Source organism: Lampetra planeri, chromosome 34, assembly GCF_965212315.1.
Source record: "Lampetra planeri chromosome 34, kcLamPlan1.2.h2, whole genome shotgun sequence".
Classification (NCBI taxonomy): domain Eukaryota; kingdom Metazoa; phylum Chordata; class Hyperoartia; order Petromyzontiformes; family Petromyzontidae; genus Lampetra; species Lampetra planeri.
This window is the reverse complement of record NC_136140.1, coordinates 4,193,368-4,217,154: the sequence shown is the minus strand read 5'-3', so window position 1 is coordinate 4,217,154 and position 23,787 is coordinate 4,193,368. Positions and strand designations below refer to the sequence as shown.

The window sequence follows — 23,787 nt, the reverse complement described above, 5'->3', positions numbered from 1 at the left end:
CTCGAATTCCTTCCTTCCAACTCGCTGCTTGTCAAAAGCCTCTTGTGGCAAAGCTACGGATTCATCTCCAGGGCAGTGGGGGAGAGGGTTAATTATTAACGAAGCATTGCCGTCCAGGTGGTTTATGGGCTACGGAAGTTTCAACTGTGTGGGTCTGGTCGACACGGAGTTTATATGCATGTATGTTGACCTTCTTTTACGCCGCACGTAGCCGAACGTGCTAATCGCAGGTGCGGGGTGTCCACACACGTCTTGTGTGCTGTGTTACTTAAGGCGACGATGTTGTGTCGAATCTTTTTGTTTTGCTGGCACTTCGGGAGGCATGTTGCGTCACTGCGACGTGTGTGTTGCAGTAGAGGGTGGACTGTGTGGAAACATTGTCACATTTTTGTTTAAGGAATTTGTTCGAGACGACTATTTTTTTTTTTGTCACTGGAAATGCATGTAATATAATATTGATCTTTTTTTGGGCAGTTTTCAATTTGATTCTGTAATGCGGTTGGTCTTGTCCTGGTCTCTACGCGGTTGCAATTGTTTGCATTTCTTGTTGGTTCTACCCAATGCACAATGCCGTGACCCAGGTCAGTCCTGCGAATGAGATTATCCTCGCCTCTTCAGTTCTCACCTGGTTAAACGATACAAACATCAAACTTGAAATGTTCTCTGTTGAGTAACTTGCAGCGCCACTGAGCTATCCAGAGACCCCCCCCCACCATTATTTACAAAGATAAAGTTTCACCGCCCCGTGTAGCCTTAATAGTCTGTTGAGGCAAGTGATGTTAACGAGTAGCAGCACCTATGAAGGCCGGCACTGTGACACACGAGGGGGTGGATGGGTGGCCAGCACCACGCCCGGCCGCCTTTGTCTCCCAAGTAGCGATGTGTATACACCGAACCAGGTACTCATTTGAGGCTGAGTCGACCTAGGGGAAGCCCAGGACCGGTTCAGATAATCGTCACTGGTGTTGATATCCCTAAGTGCGAATCGAACCCGTGGTGTTCTGGGTTTGGAGCGCAGCGCTTGACCGCTGCATACCGACAACTCCCTTTGACCCACGAGACGTGGACACAACAGCGTTTCTCTTGAACGAGTCGGCGAATTTTGATGGCACACATACCCGTAAGTGAGCTGGCATTTGCTTGTTTTACTTCCTGCTGGCCCCATTTAAACCTCGCAGCAGTTTCAGAGTTTTTGTTTTTACTGAAAACAACTCAAGGATTGTCATGGATCGGGGGGGGGAGGGGAAATGACCGGAAAACCACGTGATCTCAATGCTACGCACTCACTATTACGCGTTCACGGACGGACTGGGCACACATAAATCAAAACTGTTTGTGTCAACGTTAAATGAGATGTTAATGTATATTACAGTCTAAGGTGGGATTTCAGTTGCCCTCTTATAGTTTAAAGAAGGGCCATTATCAAAATCGCGAGGTCACTATTGTGTTATAAGGCAGTGTAAATGACAGAAGTGACATGTAAATATTTGCCTGTTTCTTCCAACAATAGATCTTTTGAACTCTAAAACAAAATGACAATTATTTACTCGGGAAAGCTTTGTTGATTCTCGAGATTTGTTCTGTTGTGTTCATGGTCATGGCGTTGAGATGTTTGGCCAATTCTGGTCATGAGTGTTTGACTTCATGCGTACGAGAGGGTAACGCTCAAAGCTCTGCAAAGATCGATTCAAGAGCCCATTGCTGTACCGTACTGCCATCTCCTGGCCACCTCGCAACCCAAGCCTATAACACCTGGCATTCTCAGGCAGTCTCTCATCCAAGTGCGAACAAACGAGGCATTAGTAAATGGATATTGGTGAATAACAACGAGCCAGCTTGACTGCCATGCCCTGGTCACCGCACAACGCCATGCCGAGAACGAACTGGCAAGCTCTGGTGGTCACCGATTCGAGGATGAACCCTGCTGACCTTTTGAGATCGGGGCCATTCAGGACGACTCGGCCAATGGTTCAACAAGAGTTGTGTTTCGTCTACTCAAGAGGTCAGGATGAGTCTCATTTGCAAGAGCGACCTGGGGCATTCGTCTGACAAGTAGAGGGGGCGATCATTGTGGAGAATAATCCCAAATCGAGTAATTTGCTTATTTGACAAATGTGGACCCTGATACCGGCACGCGATGACCTCCTCTCGCTCATGGGGATATTTCAACGTTTAGTGCGATGCAGACGGCGCGTCGTGAATGTTGGTGATGACACTCGCGGTAATGATGAAGGCGACCCTGGCATTGTGAACCTCTGCAATTAGTGGCGCTGTCCCCTGGGCCGGGTCACTGCCCGTGGCTTCGTGGACGCCTTCTCCGCTTGCTGTGGCTGGCTGTCATGTAGCTGGGGGAGTGTTTGTGTGTGTCGAACTTTTTTCGCACCGTACGTAGCCAACCGTGCTGATCGGTGGTGGGGGGGAGTGGTGGCGCAGTGGTTAGCGCACGAACCCGGCGATCTGAGCTCGTTAGCAATCACGGTAACGAATCTTTGAACCGGTCCTGGACCTCCCCTGGGTCGACTCAGCCTCGACTGAATACCGGCTGCGATGAGTACACATCGTCACCAGGGAGACAAAGGTGGCCCGGTGTGGTGCTGGCCACCCACCTTGGTGTGCCGTGTCAGCCTTCAATAGGTGCTCGCTAACTGCACTTGCTCCAGCAGTCTGTGAAGGCGATAGGAGGCGAAGTGTGTTGCTCCCAAAGAGGGCTCTAACAATGATGCCGTGTGGAAATGAATCGCTGCTGATGGCGATGATGATGGGAACTTGAAAACAAACACTTCGCTGAAGCAGCAGCAGCAGCAGCAGCAATCCACTGGTGGTGATTGCAATTCTTAAACCCCCACTCAGCCACTGCTCGCGTGATCACACGAGGAGAGTTTCACTTCGGCTTATTGACTCTTGCGCGTTACTTTTTGAGATTATTTTTAAACACTTGCTGAGCACAGGTCCAAAGGCCCACACACGTTAAATGGCCAGCACCACACAGCACTATGAAAGTTTACAATAAATATATCAGTTTAGAATTAATAATAATAAATAAGTGGTGACACACTCGGCCTCAAGTGAGCATCTGACAAAGGCGGCCGGGCGTGGTGCATGCCACCAATCCCTGTCGTGCCACCGTGCCAACCTTCATAGGTGCTCGCGAACAGCACTTGCCCCAGCAATCTGTTTAAGGCTACACGGGGGATCTTTGTGTTTGAGGTCAACTGCAGTCACCCTCACACGTGCTGTTTTGTTAACACGGCAGAGCGAGTGCAGCGTCAATGATTTTCTTCGTTGGCATTTATCCCAATTCCGCCGGTTTCCCTTGCGCTCTCTGGCTCGCCCAGTGCTTATTTAACCTGGGGGAAATAATTTGACCTTCACTACGAAGGCTCATGATTTCTGCCGCAGCGCCTCTAAAGCCAAAGAGCAAAATTCCTGAGTTCCCAAACTTTGCTCGCTCACGTAGCAACATTTAAACAATATTTAATCTGAAAGTCCCACCAGCTTTTCTTCATTGTGAGCCCCAGAAAGATATTGTATCTGAGCGACATCAAAGATTTCAGGATTCATAAATCCGATGGTTTACAATGTCGGTTACAGTAAATATAGTTTAACACGTAAGCTGTCGCGACCAATATAATTAATAGAGGTAGTATTTTTTTTGGGTCAGATCGCGTAAATATATAAATGTGTCGTTAAACCCGCCACCACCCGACACAGCCAACTAGTAAGGGTTGTCACGTAGTGCGAACGAAGTTCAACATACATACAGCAGTGGATTGACATTGGAGGTGATCATTTAAACATATACATTCATACATATATACACACACGCAGATACTGCTTTCTTGATTCTAATACCTTTAGTACGTACAATGCTACACATTGCTTGGTATTGCAAGGGACAGACGTGCACACACATACACGTGTATTGACTATTTAGCAGATGGCTCACGTGCCACCGGTGCTGCACAGATCACATTGTGGGAGGCACCACCTTTGTTGCAAAACTGTGTCGCACACGACCGCGTAACCCACATGGTAAGGCGTTAATGTGCTCCCAGCTGGTCATGGGTAAATTCCTCTGTTCGGAGTGCAGTGGGTGTGGCTTGTGTTCCCTGCAGCAGAGGAGTCCTGAAGGTTAAATGAATAGCTCATGTTTAAATATAGAGCTATCGGCAGGGTGCATTGAAACTAGGCCAGGGACAATGAGTCAATTTAAAATCAATTTAATTCCTAAGAAAATTGTAAATGAACTACGTCGTGCGTGGTCTATAACTCGGGCCCATTACCTCCCGTCCAGCAACACACGTGTGCGATCAGAAGTGAGACTTTATTTAACTCAACTTCATTTTTGTGTGAGCCAATTGATGAGTCGAGTGACCGAATCGATAATCGGTTGAGTAATCGATCGACTTAAATCATTGGAGAGCCCAGCTCTGGTTGACACGGTTGGATAGTAGGAATACAAAATAATCTACAGCCCTTTGTTAATCCACTGCTGGATAAAAGCTTACCCCATGCCGTGTCAGCCGTGAGAGGTTGTCGGGCCATACTTATAGCCATCTGTGCGGGTTGATGAAGGGCAAGGAGGCTCAGTACTGGTTCAGAGATCACGCCCCACTGATGTTAGCCGTGGCTTGCAATTGCCCTCAGATTGCCGGGTTGGCAGCGCAGTGTGCAAACCACTGCACCACCGCTCCACCCACAGCACTTTACTCAGTTATGCAACTGAAATTCTAAAATCGAGAAAAGTAGGCCCCCGTTTTGGCCGAGGAAAGCACCTCTGAGTGTCGACTTTTCCTCATCAGACGTCTTTCCCCGACAACTCTGATCTCATCAAACAAGCTGGGCAGGAGACTCCGCTACAAGGGCCGGTGGCCAGTGATCGACCGGCAGCCGAGGAATGGAACGCGTCCAGTGGGGCACCCGTCGAGGAGATGGAGCAATGAAGATCAGCTCACGTTCACGTGCTAGGTGGCTCATTGCATCGCCGGATCTTGAGAGATGGAGGCAGCTCGTGGAGGCCTTCACCCAGCAGCAGACTGATCATGACTAACTATGATAACGATATGACACCTCAATCCTGACAGCAAATTAGTGACCTTGAAAGCAACGGTTTTGGCGACCATGAACTAAACATCACTTCCAGTTTCATAAAGATTTGCACAAATCAGATTTCCATTGCACCATTATGTTGTGGCCTTTCACAGGCACAATCGTTATTCTTGTTGTTGTTGTTCGTGTCTTTCATTCTTGTTTTATGCCCAACGAGCAGAAAAACAGGATGCTGGCACTGCAAGGCTGAGTGAGCGAGTGACAGCCCCATCACAAACCGGCGCTTCGAGCCGATAAGAGTCGGTACTGGATGGCTCTGGGCCACACTCTGCCATGTCGCTCACCGTGGAGGCTGCGTGGCTGTGGCTACCCGTGATAGCTGCCCTGGTGAGCACAGGAGCAGCACAGCCCGGTAAGAACTAAAAACGAATAAACTAAACTTTTTTTACTGGTAGGAACCTCCTGGTTACACCAGCCCACAGGGGATTATTGTGTCTGTCCGTCCGTCGTGCATCCAAAAATGGGAGGGGTGGGGCTGGGTGGAGAGGGGAGGGTGGGGAGGGGCTGGGGTGGGGAGGGAGGGGCTGGGTGGGGAGGGTGGGGCTAGGTGGGGAGGGGAGGGTTGGGAGGGGCTGGGTGGGGAGGGTGGGGATGGGCTGGGTGGGGAGGGTGGGGCTGGGTGGGGGGTGGGAGGGGTGGGGCTGGGTGGGGAGGGGCTGGTCACCCCGTGGTGCCCTTATAAAACTCAACGTTTAACCTACTCACGCCGGCTTGTGTCCGCCCTCACAGTCGGGCATATTTGCGGAATACACCACGCCGCCGTTGACCCTGGCCATTGACCGAGCAACCCAACGTTCCTACCAGCTCCCTCCGCAGGAATGTGTTTTATTTTACCAGGTAAGGCCCACTGAGCTATTGAGCTCTTTTTCAGAAACGACCTGGCCACAAATGATAGCTCAACGAAGAGGCCTATCGCGTGGAAATATATAGCAGCCAAATACTCTAAACGCACGTTGATTTTAAACGTGGAGGGAACCCCCGAAAAACCGGAGGACCCGGAGAAAAATCCACCGACCCTCTGGAGCTGCGGAATCTGACCGTGGTGATGTCGCTGGAATATCGGCAACATTTCGGAGGCTCATTTGTTATTGAGGATATTCACACATTCATTACCCTTGACTCTGTAGGTATGGCGGTTGAAACAATGGGCGAGTTCCTTAAGATGTGGGATCGTTAGTCAGTCCAAGAATTGACTCCTGTTTAGATGATAGCGTTTCTCTTGGCTGCAAAGGTGACTTTTCCATGAACTAGACAGTATGTTTGTACTCATAATTATGTTTGTACACTTTCTGGTGTGGACCAATCAGTTTCAAAGACAATGCATATATTATCAGAGCATTTTTTTGTTTGCATTCTGACCACAAGTATTGTGGTTAATGCAAACATGATTCCTTGTAAAAAGGTTTCAGTTTGGTGTTTTAACATCTTAACACCTGTTTTGTTGCCAAAAAAAGAGGAAAACCTATTCTGATGTTTGTACAGTATTTTAGATTTCTCCTGTAAAGTGTATGTTCTTCCCCTTGATTTCTATTGACTTAATTGCTGTGCGATATTTAAAGTTATTACTTTTGTAATTTTTCGTGACCAAAGTCACTTGCAACTTAGAATATCTCTGGCGTCTTGTTGAAGTTCTCAAATCAACTTGATTTGTTTAACCATGTAGCTATGTGAAGCCGTAACAAGTTACTGTGGTCGTTCGTACTGATTGCACTGCCCATGACAATTGCCGCAATTTCACGGTCAGTGCAATATGTGCGCGCTATAAATTGCGGGTTTTATTGTTTAATTAAAGTTGGCCTCGTGTTATAGTCAAACGTCCGAGTGATTTCCTGCTCAAATGAGCAATGAGGTGGTGCGCATCTCCTGCTTACAGACCTGAGCCAGAGGTGGCAATTCATCATTCCCATGGCAGGAGCGAGTGCGTCTATATGTAATTGTTATGTAAGGACACCGTAGGGTAATACATTCATAAACTACGGTTGGCTGGGTAGGGCGCAGTTGCTGGGAAGCGGGACGTGGGATTGGCTGAGAGGTTCAATTTGGGGGAAAGTGGGTTTAGGGACAGGTAAGGAAGGGAGAAGTTGATTAATGTAGAATGGGAGGCAGAGGAGGAGGGACAGGGAACCTTCTGGAAGGCTCGAGGGGGAAGGGAAAGAGAGTGTGTGAAGGGGGGGGCATGGTGGTCTTCTGGCGGCGAAGCGTCCTGCGAGTGCGTGTCTTGGTTGGGAGTGCGGCAAGAATGAAGCGCCTGTCCCCCCGAGACGGCTCGTGCGGACTTCCCTTTCACGTGGGACGACCAATTATTGACTTCTCCACAAAAGTGGTCACCGTTTTATCGACCCCATAAAAACGTTGGGTTGAGTCAACAACCGCGCGGATTCGAAAAACTCGCCACCTTCCCATTCACAAGCCACTGCCTCTAACCGCTGAACCACCGGGCCAGTAACCGCGATGCCAAATCTGTTTAGATAGCACTGACTTGCAATCCCCTGCCCCACAGCTTCGGGAGCGTGCTACACAGAGGTGGACCCCAGGACCGGTGTGTGCAGCAAGGAGCTGCTGCTCGGTCAGAAGACGACCCAGGAAGCCTGCTGCCGGAACCCGACCTTTGGGTTTGCGCCACAAGGGAGGGCATGCGTTGCGTGCCGGTGAGCGGCCGCACGAAGCGACGTTGAAGCAAGTCGGGCCGACTGATGACCGATTCACTCCGCTCGCTCGCACGCCGGCGGTCGGTGGTCTCCGTTTCGCTCTTTTATCGCTACTGCCAGGGTTTACTGGTCGTAGCGATGCTCCCGATAAGCACGGTTGGCTACGTACGTTGCGAAATAAGTTCAACATGCATGCAGACTGCGCCGTGAACTTCGTTCGGCCATTCTTCCACCCATGCCGAGGAGTCGGTCTACCAGACTGACCGTTTCGTTCAACTCGTACTTTGTTGAACCACCAACACTGCAGGTCCAAAAACTTTCCTTCTTTCTGCTTCTTTCCTTGGACTGCTTGGCTTTGGAATTCCTTTCCATCATCTCATCCCTCCTTCCCCCCCATCCTCCTTCAAATTTGAATAACCTTGCTCGATCAAACATTTATAATAACCCTTGTCAAAGCCATCTCTGTGGCATACTTCAGCAACTGTTTTTGCTGTGGTTGTTTCTACCTGATGACGGACGCTTGTGTTGCGCCCGAAACGTCGTGATTTAATTTAGTTGTTTTCACTTTTTTATTTTATTTTATTATTATTTTCACCTACGTGACTTTACCGAAAGAACCAAAGAGTGTCGATCAAACATCGTTTAGTCATCTATTACAACTTTGATTGTGTTTCTTGTTGCTGGTCACTTGGCATTTTGATCATTTGGGCCTGTGCTCATCAACCGTTTTATATATTTTTGACTTAAAACTTTCGTGACTGCAGGAATTCATATTCTTGGTTATTTCAGTAAAGTCACGTCGATAGAAAAAATGTAAGTAAATAAAATAAAAACTACGACGTTTCGATCACAACACAAGCGATCGTCATCAGGAGTAAAAAGGGGGGGAATGCCACCGAATGCAAGCTGCTTTTAAAGGTTTAAAAAGGGGCGTGGCACAAGCATCCTGGTAACGGAACAGAGTGGGCGGGGCATATCTGCCTTGGGGTCAGAAACCACGAAGGTGAAGCACAGACGGTGACAGGAAAGGGACGACAGCCGACAAGGAGAAAACATCACAACCAGTTATGACTTAAAGTGGTTGATGACGTACTTCCAATGATAGCTGAGTTTGTACCCATCATCTCGGTTGAAATTGTGTCTGTGTCTGTATATATGGATGGCTTCATGAACAAATCTTTGTTGATAGCCAGTGGGCTTGCAAAGTACCTTCGTCTTAGAGAAATCAATTTCGTGTGAGCCAACCGCATTAAAGTAATGAAACACGGTAGGATCAACACTTCTGCCGTGGCTGATCATTACTTTAATGCGGTTGGCAATTACTTTACTGTGCAAGTAAAACATTTGTGCTTTAATTTTTACGTGTTTTATTTATTTATTTAGGGCCCCTTTATAACATACTAGCCCTTTGCCTGTCCAAGGACGGGTGTATGGCAGTAAATCTGAAACTTGCAAGCGAAAAGCAGACCGCGACATGATATTCATTGCATCAATTCGTGTGCAATTTGTAAGGGCGCGGTGACACAGACCTGTTTCATTTTAAGGTTATAATCCCTTGTTCATCGTGACGTCCTTTTTACTTCGATGTCTCAACAGCGTTACGGAGATCGCGTGACGTGAGGGTTCTGCCTTTGTAGTGAGGGTTGTGAGTTGACGCCGAGAAGGGGGGAGGAGGCGCCTCGCCCCCCCCATGTGGAGTGACGTCACCCGCTAATTATTATTAATGGAGGTGGGGTGTCCATTTGGAGGACATCACCTTATCATGATTATTAATGGGGGGACTGTTCGATGTGGAGTGACATCACCTGCTCATGATTATTAATGGTGGGAGGGGGCTCCATGTGGAGGATGTAACCTATTCATGATTATTCATGAGGGGGGCTGGTCGACGTGGAGTGACGTCACGTGCGGGACACACAGACATTCTTGGCTCATTATAGTAGGTATTGCTACAGGCCCCGCACTAGCTTCATCCGGCACGGCTCGTGACCAAAGATGCCTCGTGCCCTTCGCGCAGCGCAACGAGCTGCTAAGTTCGCTTCTTTGCCCCCGTGAATGAAACTGCAATACGGCAACAACAACAAGTGTAGGAGATTTTTTCGATTTAAAGCTTTCGTGACTGCAGGGATTCATCTTCTTGGTTCTTTCGGTAAAGTCACCTGAGGACGGCTGCTTGCGTTGTGGCCGAAACGTCGTGAGAATTGTTTTATTATGTTTTATATTTATTATTTTATTACTTCCCTTCTACGTGACTTTACCGCAAGAACCAAGAAGAAAACAAGTGTAGGAGCTCCTGGAAGCGATCGGAGACGTTGGAACGCAACGCGTCAACTTGCGAGGGGGCCTCACTGCAACGTCGCCTTAACCCCAATGTCGCTGTGCGCCGAACAGGAAGGCGTTCCAGTCGGAGTGGTCTGACTGGTCACCCTGCAGCGTCTCGTGTGGCAGTGGCGTCAGCTCTCGGTCCAAGGTCTGCATCGGAACGGGCGCCTGCAACAAATTACTCCCCTTGGATCAACGCTTCCAGGTCCGCATCTGCAACGCAAGCGTCTGTTGCCCAGGTGAGGGAACTGGGCAGAGCTGGCGTGGCTTGGTTAGTGGACACTCTGCGGGCCCGTTCCAGTGGCTGATTTGTGGCCCAGGCAAAGATCACTCTGCATTTCCCATAAATATGCTAAATTCCTCTTGATATGCAAATTATTTTGTCAAGGCGCTCTCCCCCCCTCCAACCCAGCTTAAATAGACGCTCCAAGTCTGGGGTGTTTCATTCAGGCTCTGTCTTCTCGACAGACCTGTTCTTCACCTGAGGACGGCTGCTTGCTTTGTGGCTGAAACGTCGTAATAATTATTTTATTATGTTTTATTTTTATTATTTTATTATTTCCATTCTACGTGACTTTACCGAAAGAACCAAGAAGAAGAAAGATCACTCTGTGAGAAAGTTGAATGGTGCGTCCGTGGTCCAGTACAGGCTGGCCAATTGGTTTTCTTGGTGAAGGTCAATCGGTGTCAGTGTTCATCTTGTTGATGACAGTGAACACCAGCTAAGCGTTTTGATTTCATTTTGGTTAACGATAACCAAGCGAGATGAACATTTTCAGCATTACGGTTGTGACTAACCACCACATTGTAAAGCATAACAGACTATAACAATATGAAATGAACCAGTTTGAAAACGGAAACTATGATAACTTTTTATATGAGACTGCAGGGCACTGTACATTAGAAAGAAGTTACCTGATTTCGATTTAAAGCTTTCGTGACTGCAGGGATTCATCTTCTTGGTTCTTTCGGTAAAGTCACGTAGAAGGGAAGTAATAAAATAATAAAAATAAAACATAATAAAATAATTCTCACGACGATTCGGCCACAACACAAGCAGCAAATGAGGTGGCCACAGTGGGTCAGAGGTCAGAACGCTGAGCTGGCACCGCTGAATCCAAGCAGCCTCCAGTGATTCAACGTCTCCAGTTTATAAGTGCAGTGCTGAGGCGATGGTCTTATTGTGGTCGCCAATGACTGCATGAAAAGACCATTAGATAGAATTTGGCTCTGCGCTTAATTTAAATTAAATATAATTTTGACTCCGGAAGAGATCCGAATGGGTACTTTGTCTCGTGAGATGACACCTCGCGCACCACCGGCATAAAATCTGGAAGCAAACCAACAATAAAACAACAAAGTGTTGAGAATTGATGATTCCGTTTGCGTTTGTGAGCACCACCTTGATTCAACGATTGAGCCCATGGGCCAATGTGTGAATGCGTGAAAGAGTTTGCGACGGGCCCTTCCCTTGGCGTGCGTGTGTCGCCGCTTGTCTGCAACGCAGTGCGAGGTGCTTGGGGCAGCTGGGGCCAGTGGTCTGCCTGCTCCGTCACGTGCAGCGCGGGACAGAAACGTCGCGCCAGAACGTGCGAGGGTGCCCATGCGTGCGGCGTCCGCTGCGACGGCCCAGCCAGCGAGAGCGTGGCCTGTGAGACCGGACAGATCTGCCCGAGTGAGTACTTTGCTGCCCGGGGATGGAGAGGGAGCGAGTCAGGATTTTCCAAACTCCATTTCTCGTTTTGTGATCCACCGTGGTTTTTCTTTTCGAGTCAGCCCTGCAATTCACCGCTCGTGATGCTGCTGCCCCTCCGCTAGAGGGACCTCTAGAGAGAGACCTCAAGAGGATATTTGGCCTACCCTAAACTGATACGAGTATATCCTCAGTATTTCTCAGTTCGTTGCAGTGGTGTGGCTGTTGAGTGTGCCAGCAATGCAACTGCACTGGGGGGGGGGGGGGGCCCATGGGCTGGAGACGCCCAGACACTGAGAGCTGTGAAGAGAGGAGGGACAAAGTAGAGGGAGGTTCTCATTTCATTACTTGCACGAGGGCCCACTGCCAACACTGCTACGTCATCATCATCATTTATTATTTATACCGCACGACCCATGCAGTATGTATCTAGGTGGGGGAACAAATGGGTGTTTGAGATAAATGCTCAGTAAAAAAGTGATTGCAAAAAAATTAAAACATTGAAATACAACAGTCTAGACCAGGGGTGGGGAACGTCCGGCCCGTGGGCCGTACAAGGCCCGCGATATCATTTGGTGTGGCCCTGCCAAGGCAACCGCAGGCGGGACTCGAAATTCAATAAATCTAGGAGCAAACCTGGAAAAGCAGCTGCGAGTAGCAACATCATCAATACCAGCTAACATCACACGCCTCGCCAAAGAGAAGCGGTTCCTGCCATCACATTAGGGGTGAGTTAATGAAATGTTTGACCAAATATAACGGGCTAATTTATAAGTTGATGATTTAGTATGGCCCGCGAATGATGTTATACATATCCAAATGGCCCTTAGCAGAAAAAAGGTTTCCCACCCCTGGTCTAGACGATATGCACAAAAAACGAGAAGAAACCAAATTGCGAAACTAAACTGCTTGAGACGACTCTCCTTTTGGCCGACTTAAAGTCATCCGTACGCTATCTGAGTTATCCGTACACATTTTGAAAATAATGCTCCTTAAATAGATTTTCGCGTTAGGGTGCCCAAACATAAACAAAAGAAAGTCGTAACATTGGCCAAGAAAGCCTTTAGTATGTCAAGTTCGAAAATAAAGTCTTTAATTTAGCCTCAAATTCATAAATTGTGTGGGCCATCGGAGTCTCATTTGTGGCCTTGCAAATGACCTATCATCGGCCGTTGCCCCCCCTCCCTGCCCATCACCCAGAGGTCGCAACCGGGTACCCGATACCCGTACCTTACCCGATACCCGGCTACCCGTACCCGGCCGGGTACGGGTACGGGTAGCCGTTTGCGACCCTGGTGCGGCCGGGTACGGGTAGGCCGTGAGGCACTGGTGAATAGCCGTTTGTTACTCATTTCGGGTAGGGTACGGGTATGGGTAGGGAACGGGTACCCGTACCCGCGCGTACGGGTACCCATTTGCGACCCTGGTGCGGCCGGGTACGGGTACGGGTAATGAATCAAAACCCGTTTGCGACCTCTGCCATCACCCCCCCCCCTCCCGTGCCCGACGACCCCCTGGCAGCTCACGGAGCATGGGGCTCGTGGTTGTCGTGGGGCGAGTGCTCCAAGACTTGCCGGGACGACGGTGCCGTGCGGACGAGGAGCCGTGCGTGCGACAACCCTGTGCCCTCCGTGGCGCCGCTTGGCTCGCGGTGCCCTGGGGCCTCCCAGGATACGGGGCCCTGCCTGGATCTGGACCCCTGCCCTGGTACGGTTGGCAGTGCCACAGAGGGGGCCATGGGAGAAGGCGACGGAAAGTGACTTTGAAGTGTGTCACATCTTGGTGGCGAGATGTTAACTGCCTCGCCTGGTGTACGGAAGGGCGTGGGTTCGATCCCGACGCTGACGCCTGTATATTTGGAGTTTGTGTGTCTCTCCCCGTGGTTGGGTGGATTTTTTTCCGCTGCTTCTGGTTTTTCCCTCCAGATTTAGAAACACGCGTTTAGAGTATTTGGCTGCTATAAACTTCCACGTGATAAGCCACTTTGTTGAACTATCATGTGTGGCCAGATCGCTTCGACAAAGAACCATGTAGCTCAGTGGGCCTTGTCTGGTAAAATAAAAATAGTAAATAATGTTTTCTCTATATTGTTGGTTCTTTCGGTAAAGTCACGTAGAAGGGAAATAATAAAATAATAAAAATATAAAACGTGACTTTACCAAAAGAACCAAGAATATGAATCCCTGCAGTCACGAAAGCTTTAAATCTAAATGTGTTCTCTTTCTCTCAATCATCCATCTCCAAGCAGGTGTCTTCAGAACCTGGAAGCTGAGCAGCGGTGCTGAGTCTGGTGGTTAAACTAAAAACGAAACGATTTTATTCATCAGGCAAATTATTCATGCGGGGCTTTATTCAAAATCCTAACAATTCACGACCGTTCACCCATCTCCGTGGGGAGGACCACAGATCCGCCTCTGATTACCGGGGTCTTACACAGAACCACAGCCTCTTCGCCACAGCACGGCAGCAGTATTGGGTGCCTGTGTGTGGTGCGCGTGCCTGTGCGTAAAGTGCGCGTGGTGTGTGTGTGCCCGTGCTCGTTGTGCATGGTGTGTGTGTGCGTGGTGTTCATGGTGTTCATGGTGTTCGTGGTGTGTTCCCGTGCGCGGTATGTGCGCAGTGGACGGCGCGTGGAGCGCGTGGAGCGGATGGTCGGCGTGCAGCGTGACGTGCGGGCTGGGCACGAGGGTGCACACCCGTCTCTGCGACAGCCCGGCACCGCGTTACGGGGGCCGGCTGTGCCCCGGCAGCGAGGACGGACGGCAAAGCCAAACCGAGCTGTGCGACTCGAGTCACAAGTGCCCCGGTACGGGCCAGTGAGATGGCGCGCAAAGAACACGGTGGATCGCACGATGATCGCGAAGCTCCATCCCTAACCCCTGGGAGTGGAGGTCACCGTTGCCTGTGGCTCGTGGCCAGGGTGCTATGGCAGTCAAGCAAGTGGGTTAATTTCCGTCTGTATGGGAATTGAGTGTGGCTTTTCTCGAAGTACTCTGGTTTCCTGCCACATGTAGACACCCTCAGGAATGGATTTGGTCAAACTACCCAATTAATTCAGGACCACAGAGCCTCGGCTTTAATTAGTGCTGGTTGTGCCTTCTCGCATGTCTGTGGTGTCACGCGTATCATTACATCATTAAATTTAGCTGTGACGGTCCCACCTGATGTGGAGACTTGTGTTGCCTTCGAAACGTCGTGATTTATTATTTTATTTCTATTATTATTTGTATTATTTATTTCTACCTACGTGACTTTACCGAAAAAACCTAAGAGTATGAATCCTTGCAGTCACGAAAGCTTCAAATCTAGAATTAATTCCATACCTGTCAACCCATGCGGTTTACGCCGTATTTTTGTCAAAGGAAATTAAGTTTTTCAGTTTTTGTCTATTTGTTTGTGTTTCTTCCTTGCGATGGAACTTTGTAGGATGAACGTTGAGATTTATAAGGGAACCACGGGGTGACCAATAAGGTCTGAATTGGTCTGTAACAAGGTGGGGCACTGATGAGGGGTTGACAAGTATGCAATTGTCCGGGCCTCTGCCCCTCACTCCCCTCCGACACCCCCTGTCGACGACATAATTCCATTCTGTCATCGTTTTGTAGGCGCCTTGAGTGAAGACGCTTTATGAATATCAATTAGATTAGATAACCCTCCACCACCCGACAGAGCCAATCAAATCAAGACGTCATGTGGACAAATATGCCAATTGATTTGGTTTATCAGAAAATTCGGCGGAATGTTGAAAAATAAAAGTTGACAGTTTTTACCATCATTGGTACCTCATTTGCCAGTAAAAAATCAAGGACAGTGCATACATTATCAGAGTTATGTTTTTTGATTGCATTATGACTGCAGGTATTGTGGTCTATGCAAACATGACTCCTCGTAAAAAAAGTTGTCAGTTTTGTTGCCAGATAAAAGGGTAAAAAAACAATTATCACAGTTTTTACCATGTCCAGCTCGGGTTACTTGCCGCGTGATGCCTTGTCGCCCGCAGCCGACGGCAAGTGGATGGAGTGGTCGTCCTGGTCGACGTGCATGTCCAATACGCCGTACGAAAACCGCTGCCGGAACCGCGTGGGCAAGCAAACGATGCAGCGCTTCTGCGTGGGGCAAGACGAGGAGGGCACCGCGTGCAACGGCGAGGGATTCATCATCCGCGCCTGCTACAACCTGGAAAACTGCACCATCCGTGGTAACGGGCGCCTCGCACGCGTCCACGTGGAAACACATAGAGCATCTCGATCCACTAGACGAAGGCCTCGTCGTGCCGCGTCGGTCAGGGGTTTCATTTTGGCCGCACTTCACCACGCCGGCTGAACGGTGGCGAGGCTGAGCACTGGTCCGGCGATCGATGTTTAGCCGTGGCCGGGAATCGAACTCACGATGTTGGGTTCGTAGCGGAGTGCGCTAATCACTGCACCGCCGCTTCCCCCCGCACAGCACTGAAAAATGTGGTACAGGTGCAACCCTGCACTTGCTTGATCACACCACAGCTGCCAGAAAGGCCTCCACTAGAAGGAGCTCCAAAGACGCCCTCTCGAAAGGTATTTTGGCCTCCTCTTGGAGGAAGAGGCGGTAGGCCCTCATACGACAGTGGGACGACAAGAGGGCTGTCTGTGTGCATGCACAGCAGAAACGATGTGCAGTAGGAGTCTTCACTGAAACGCGTTGAGCCCTTACCTCGAGACTCGCACCGATGTCTGCGTCACGTTGCTGAAGCGGACGGGGGTGGCTCCTCACGTTGTGTCTTCTTTTTCAGAGCTGAAGGTGAAAAATCCCGAGTGGGGCGAGTGGGGCGAGTGGAGCCTTTGCCAACCCCCGTGCGGCCAGTGCTCCACCAGTGTGCGCCGACGCGTCTGCAAGACGCCGCTGCCTCCCTGGAAGTGAGACTTGTCCCCCACGACCAGCCCCGTGACCACGTCGGCCATCTCCCGTTGTTCACAGCCAGGCTTTGCCAAGGTGTCACTTTTTGTTCGCGATACGATAGGGTCAAGGTTAAAGGTGCAGCTTGGAAATTACATTGCTCACAACTGCTGGCGGAAGGGCTTGGAAGAAGGGAGCTCTAGAGAGTCCATCTATTATACACTGGTCAACACACTTTTTCTGGCATAAGGTATTCTAACGGGTTTAAGGTAATTTTGGGGTGCTGATTCCAAATCTGGCATCAGTTTTTGTCTATCACATCAGATTTTTGAGATATCAAATATTGCATTTTCAATTAAAACTGCAGAAGAAAAATATTAAATAAATGTGGATATCTACATAAAATTATATTATAAACACACTATCCTAAAAATACAGCACCATATTTTAACACTAAAGCAGTCACTGACTCGCAACAACTTGCAATCATAAGTGACAGAGTTGATTTCGGGTAAAATCAATGAAAATGGGGTATGCCGATAGCATAAAATGAGATGTGATAGAGCAAATCTGAGATCAGATTTGGAATCAGCACCCTGAAATTAGTCTAAAACAGCTGCAAAAGTCCAGGCCAGAAAAAAATGTTTTTTTTTTGTTGACCAGTGTTAGATATTTTGACCTCTTCCAAGCCAGCTCACCTTTGTTACATCTGTTTGTTTCCAGCCTGCATGTCGTTTTCCTGTTGTGATGGGTTTTCTCATCATGTACAGAAAGTGTTGGATTTAAATAATTGTTGTCTTTAGCCAAGTGCTAATGGGGTTCCCCATAGGCTAAAGGTGCAAGCCCTCTCGATATATGCGCTTTTAGAGGGATAGGGCAAGAGTGAATATGATATATTGTACTACATTGGACTGATGAGTCCTTATAATGATGAAACCAGTATACGGTTTCCTGTTGGCAGAAGTGAGACTGTGAGACGGCCAAACGTTGAGCTTTGTGGAGCTGGTGGTTTAGACAACGCTGACAGCATTGTTCATGCAGTGTGGTGGTCACATGATACACACGCACGGCGTTACGGCCGTCTGGTCTTCCTGCTGTTCATAAAATCACACGTCTGTGTTTTGTTAAATGTAAGAAATTATTTCTAAAACAATTGGCAATGGTAATTCCGATATATTTAGCAAAACCGCTGATATAATGTGGAGTGTATATACCCTACAATATACATTGTAGTATTGCCATATCATGCCAACCCAACTTAGAACCAGCCCAATTCCTGAGCCCAAAATCTAACCCTGAGTTAAAGTATTTTTTTAATTCTCGGCCTTGTGCCGATGGACAGCAGAGAGCATTGCAGCGAAATTCTTTGTTGGACTGTATTTATTCGCTCCCACATACACGTGCCCCACATCAGCAACCCGGACTGCTCAGCATGGGGAGGCCTTACTCCAGCAGCAAATAGATCATGGCCGATGACATGTAAATCTTTGGACCTATAAATATTTTGCACAGCAAGTTCTGTGGCTCCAGCTTTGCACAGCCACCCGCATGCCACCCACCTACGATGTTTACGGTGCCTGTTCCTCAAGAGCCGTCAAGGCGATTGACGCCAATGAGAACATCCCCATCACGTTCTGGGGAACTCCGGCTGAGGAGTGCACTCCCCGCAACGACGCGGAGGAGAAGCAGCAATGCCCTGCTCTGCCCGCTTGTCCCAAGGGCGTGGATGACGGTGAGACACCCTGACCCGTGCACCAACATTATTATGTGCCTCCCCTGCCAGGCTCACGTTAGCCGCGGGATAATGCGCTTTGTGTCCACGGCTACTCGTAACTGGGCTGTGCTTACGGCAGCACAAACTAAACTTGGAACGATGCGAGGTAGATTGTTTGGCATGGCCACGCCGCAAAAATTCGTGAAGCAATTTCGCATCTTTGCGGGCGGTGACCCGGCTGAGGGGTAGCGCGTTTGATGCTTGTTGCAGAGACTTGCAGTTCGAGCCCAGTGTGGGCCACCCTGGTTAATACCGCGGATGCATTAACCATGAAATGCACCTCCTCTTGGTTAACAGTGGGACATTAAATATCCCCATAACATTAAAAAAAGAGTGGCCTATGTGTCCCGGCATCATGGTCCAAATTTTTGCCAAATTTTATAAAGACACGCACAAGTTACTGAATTGGGTAAACCACGAAGCAGCATCGCCCCATGCTGGCAGACTAACGCTCACTCGCCGTGGCCGCTGCTGTGCTGACCTTGCGCCACACTGAGACAGCTGCCACCGGGGGGTCCCCTGCTGCTGGACGCCTCGAGATGCATCGCGTGGGATGTGCGATGTGAATATTAAGCCATGATGATGATGATGCCAACTGCTGCTCGGGCTCCTGCTGTTGCACCCTTTTTGCCCTGGATCTTCCTGCAGGCTGCAAGGGAGTTCGTCCCAAGCCTACAAAGCCCCTCTGTGATGGGGGCAGCGGGGATGAGAACGGCTCCGGAGAAAACGCGAGCGACGTGGACTGTGAGAACTAGGTACGCGCTGGGGCTGCACACTCCACGCCGGGAGAAGCCCTCTCTCTGTACGCAGCACTTGAGGGGGCCTTTACTTAGACAGACAAATCCTCTGATTAAAAAATAAATCGTTTGGCGGAATGTTGTTGTTGTTGTTCATAATACAGGTTTATTTTATTTGGCGTTAGATCGCGTAAATATAAATGTGTCGTTAAACCCGTCACCACCCGACACAGCCGATTGGTAAAGTTCGTCACGTAAACAGAACGTGCCATGCTGTATCGGGTGGTGGCGGGTTTAACGACACATTTATATTGACGCGATCTCACCCAAAAATAAAACCTGTATTATGGATGATTTTGGTCACGAAAGCCCACGTGTTAAACTGTTGTCATTGTCTCTGCTACCGATGGTAGATTCATACTGGTAGGAACCTTCTGGTTACAGCAGCCCACAGGGGATTATTGTGTCCGTCGTGCAGGGAGGGGCTGGGTGGGGAGGGAGGGGCTGGGTGGAGAGGGGAGGGTGGGGAGGGGCTGGGTGGGTGGGGAGGGTGGGGAGGGGCTGGGTGGGGAGGGTGGGGCTGGGTGGGGAGTGGGAGGGGTGGGGCTGGGTGGGGAGCGGCTGGGGTCACCCCGTGGTGCCCTTATAAAACTCAACATTTAACCTACTCACGCCGGCTTGTGCCCGCCCTCACAGTCGGGCATATTTGCGGAATACACCACGCCGCTGTTAACCCTGGCCATTGACCGAGCAACCCAACGTTCCTACCAGCTCCCTCCGCAGGAATGTGTTTATTAGCCGAGCATGATGGCACAACACAGTGGTGTGCCATCGAGCTCCGCTTGAAGATTTTCAGCCAAGAAATCCATGCAACTCCCCTTCTTCCCCCTGCCTTTATTACGTACTCAAATCGATTAATCACCTACCCTCGTCATCCGTGCTATAGCTGACGCCTCTGAGGTACAAACAACACCGAGAAATGGCCACAACGCCTCTTGTCCACTGTTTCGGATACAAACTGGAGTTGATAGATCCAAGTAGCTTTCATCCTTTAATGTCACACGGTGTTATCACGTGCTCTGATCTTCCCTATCCCAGCTAGGAAGAGAAGGCCAACATGCCTTCTACGAGGGTGGCATGAGCAGGTCATTGCAAGGCTGTGCCTTGACCTTTTGTTGGACTGCCCTCTGCTGCCCACAACACGGCACAACCCTGAAGCAGCTGTTTAATGGACGGTGGTCACCCATCCACCCCACACTACACAGACTCAATCCTTACCCTTACATTTTTTCGGTAAAGTCACGTAGGTAAAATATAGAAAATAAATGAAAACAAATAAAATAAATTATTTATTTTCAATTAAATTTATTTTCTATTTTTTATTTTCATTTAAATTTATTTCTATTTTTTACCTACGTGACTTTACCGAAAAAAACAAAGAGTATGGATCCTTGCAGTCACGAAAACTTCAAATCTAGAATTAGACTCAATCCTGTTTAGCTTCTGAGGTCTGACAAGATTAAGCGCATCCCAAACGATGGGGTCACGGTCGAACGCCCCGTATATGAACGTTAATGTGAACCAACGATACAACACGGTTTTTATTTATTTACAGAACAAACCAAGTGGCATTGCATCTCATGTGAAAGTTGACGCTCAACAATGTGTTTTGTCTTCTTCGCTTAGGAAATCGACTGCACCACGGGACAAGATGCAAACCCATCACCCTGCCTGGATTGTGCTTCAAAGCAGCACATTGATCTTAAGATATTCTGGATCTTTCGGTAAAGTCACGTAGAAGGGAAATAATAAAATATAGAAAAATTCAACATAATACAAATTCTCACGACGTTTCGGCCACAACACAAGCAGCCGTCGTGAGAATTTGATTGTTTTATTTTTTATTATTTTATTATTTCCTTTCTACGTGACTTTACCGAAAGATCCAAGAATATGAATCCCTGCAGTCACGAAAGCTTTACATCGAAATTTGATATTAAGATGACTAGCATCGTACACCACTCATTCTGTTATAACACACACCAGCGTTTGGCGTGTGCCCACGTTTGCTTATGACATTCAAATGCAGCACGTTCGTTCACGCTTAGAAAATCTTGAGCACGTTACGAAGGATGATTAGAATCGACGCGTGGGTTGTTGAGTTCACTTCTGTCGGATTGAAGTTGTTCACGATGGATATTGCACAAAAAATTAAGCTGATAAATCAACATCGTCTGGACCAAGGGTGGCACAGTCTGGTTTTTTTTAAATCGGGTTTAATTGTCTTTTTATATTAAACCCGATCATCTGAGATTGGGAGAAATCCGGTTTAATTGGTTCTAATTGCAGAACCGCCCTTCGCCAACTTCTCAACGATGGGCTTCATCCATTCCAAGCTAAGGAACTCACTGGCGCCCACGATTGTGGAGGAGAATCTCGTGTTCATCAAGACCAACCTGCCCGCCGCATTCTACGACTACCCCGTGCCCGACGGCCCCCCGAGTACGATAGCAGCACCGACGAGGAAGCAGCCTAAGCCTTGGATCAGAGTTTCGTATTCATGAAACCAGGTTTTAATTCCCCAAAATCGGGTTTAATTGTATTAAAGAAAAAACCCGATGCCTGCCGCTGGAAAAATCGGGTTTTTCCACCCATGGTCTGGACTAAGTGGCGTAGTGACTACATTATCAGTAGTGTAGTAACTACATTATCAGTGGTGTAGTAACTACATTATCAGTGGTGTAGTAACTACATTATCAGTGGCGTAGTAACTACATTATCAGTGGTGTAGTAACTACATTATCAGTGGTGTAGTGACTACATCATCAGTGTCGTAGTAACTACATTATCAGTGGTGTAGTAACTACATTATCAGTGGCGTAGTAACTACATTATCAGTGGTGTAGTAACTACATTATCAGTGGTGTAGTGACTACATCATCAGTGTCGTAGTAACTACATTATCAGTGGTTTAGTGACTACATTATCAGTGGCGTAGTGACTACATTATCAGTGGTGTAGTAACTACATTATCAGTGGCGTAGTAACTACATTATCAGTGGCGTAGTAACTACATTATCAGTGGTGTAGTAACTACATTATCAGTGGTGTAGTGACTACATCATCAGTGTCGTAGTAACTACATTATCAGTGGTTTAGTGACTACATTATCAGTGGCGTAGTGACTACATTATCAGTGGTGTAGTAACTACATTATCAGTGGCGTAGTAACTACATTATCAGTGGCGTAGTAACTACATTATCAGTGGTGTAGTAACTACATTATCAGTGGTGTAGTGACTACATCATCAGTGTCGTAGTAACTACATTATCAGTGGTTTAGTGACTACATTATCAGTGGCGTAGTGACTACATTATCAGTGTCGTAGTAACTACATTATCAGTGGCGTAGTAACTACATTATCAGTAGCGTAGTAACTACATTATCAGTGGTGTAGTAACTACATTATCAGTGGCGTAGTGACTACATTATCAGTGGCGTAGTAACTACATTATCAATGGCATAGTAGCTACATTATCAGCTCAGGGGGTGCAGACATCGGTCAGGTGGGACCCCAATATTTGATTTGTCTCACGCGGTCGCAGCCAGTGGCTTTTATAAGATCACGGCCCCCTCTTGCTGTCCTGACGCTCACGGTCTCGAAAATTTAACGCTGTACGGGGCGCACCGCCTTGGCAAAATAAGTGGTGTTGTTCTTTGACACTGCTGTTAAAAACATATCTCGTGGCGGTTGTCAAGGGGGGGGGGGGGCCTATCTCGTAGCTTTGCCCACCAGAGGCCTGGGACTGCTTCAAACAGCGGCAGCAGCTGTGGCAGATCAAGGGTGAACTTGTCGCTGCCTCCATTTCATTTCCTGAAGGAGCTCCTGCCACACATCGGAGGACCACCAAGACTAATAAACAATGTGACCGTCAAGGAAGCGTCAACACGTGCTTTTTTTGTCTTTGAACGTACAAACGATGTCAGATGCTCCTCGTCCGTTGTGGGGATGTGTGCAGTTGTGTTGTCCGTACTTTCACGCGAGATTTGTGTTCTATTTCTTGATTTAAATTAATCATTCACAGGTTTGTTTGTTTTTGGCATTTTCATGAAAATGCAGTTGCAGTATACTCAGCACGAAACCCTCTCTATGCAAACTAAAAGTTTTACTGCTTTTAAAATACAAATGTTGTAAACCCTAACCATCTAGTAAACCAGTCACTAGTTTGAGCGCATCTGATGAGCATAACCCCAGCCAACTAGTGAAACAACTACAAGCCCGTCTGATGACCCTAACTACCTAAACAACCAGTCACTACTACTGCCCCGTCTGATAACCCTAACCACCAGTGTTTTATTTGCATGTTCACCACAAGTACGTGTCGTCAATGCAGGCATGGTTCCTGGCAAAAGGTTTCTGTTTGGTTCTAGATTTGAAGTTTTCATGACTGCAAGAATCCATACTCTTTGGTTCTTTCGGTAAAGTCGCGTAGGTGAAAATAAGAATAAAAAAACATTGAAATTTTATTATTTTTTATTCTCACCGCCGTTTCTGTTTGGTGTTTGCACATCTTAACACAACTGTTTCATTGACAAAAAGGGTAAAACCTATTCTTGTTTTTTTTCATCCGTAC

At 48.2% G+C, this 23,787-nt stretch overlaps 1 protein-coding gene across 2 annotated transcripts; it reads left to right on the top strand.

The window, feature by feature from the left end:
* Window positions 1-9: 9 nt before the first annotated feature.
* Window positions 10-21,391, top strand: CFP (complement factor properdin). Of its 2 annotated transcripts, none has more exons than XM_078610523.1 (12): window positions 10-180; window positions 5,270-5,461; window positions 7,610-7,757; window positions 10,149-10,318; window positions 11,587-11,754; window positions 13,294-13,479; window positions 14,393-14,578; window positions 15,773-15,970; window positions 16,538-16,661; window positions 18,231-18,373; window positions 19,064-19,170; window positions 20,839-21,391. In XM_078610523.1, exons 2-11 carry the CDS (start codon window positions 5,383-5,385, stop codon window positions 19,168-19,170), a joined length of 1,509 nt encoding a protein of 502 aa, XP_078466649.1. In that variant the 5' UTR covers window positions 10-180; window positions 5,270-5,382; the 3' UTR covers window positions 20,839-21,391. The 2 variants fall into 2 exon arrangements, with proteins under 2 accessions (XP_078466649.1, XP_078466650.1); XM_078610524.1 differs by adding an exon at window positions 5,839-5,946 and having other exon boundaries at window positions 10-5,461.
* The last annotated feature ends 2,396 nt before the right edge of the window (window positions 21,392-23,787 follow it).

Bases quoted from the DNA above. Each gene is read 5' to 3' on its own strand.
- CFP (XM_078610523.1), top strand. From the start codon at position 5,383: ATGTCGCTCACCGTGGAGGCTGCGTGGCTGTGGCTACCCGTGATAGCT. The intron at 10,319-11,586 runs GTGAGGGAACTG...TCTGCAACGCAG, and splicing joins CGCAAGCGTCTGTTGCCCAG to TGCGAGGTGCTTGGGGCAGC. The intron at 13,480-14,392 runs GTACGGTTGGCA...GTATGTGCGCAG, and splicing joins GGATCTGGACCCCTGCCCTG to TGGACGGCGCGTGGAGCGCG.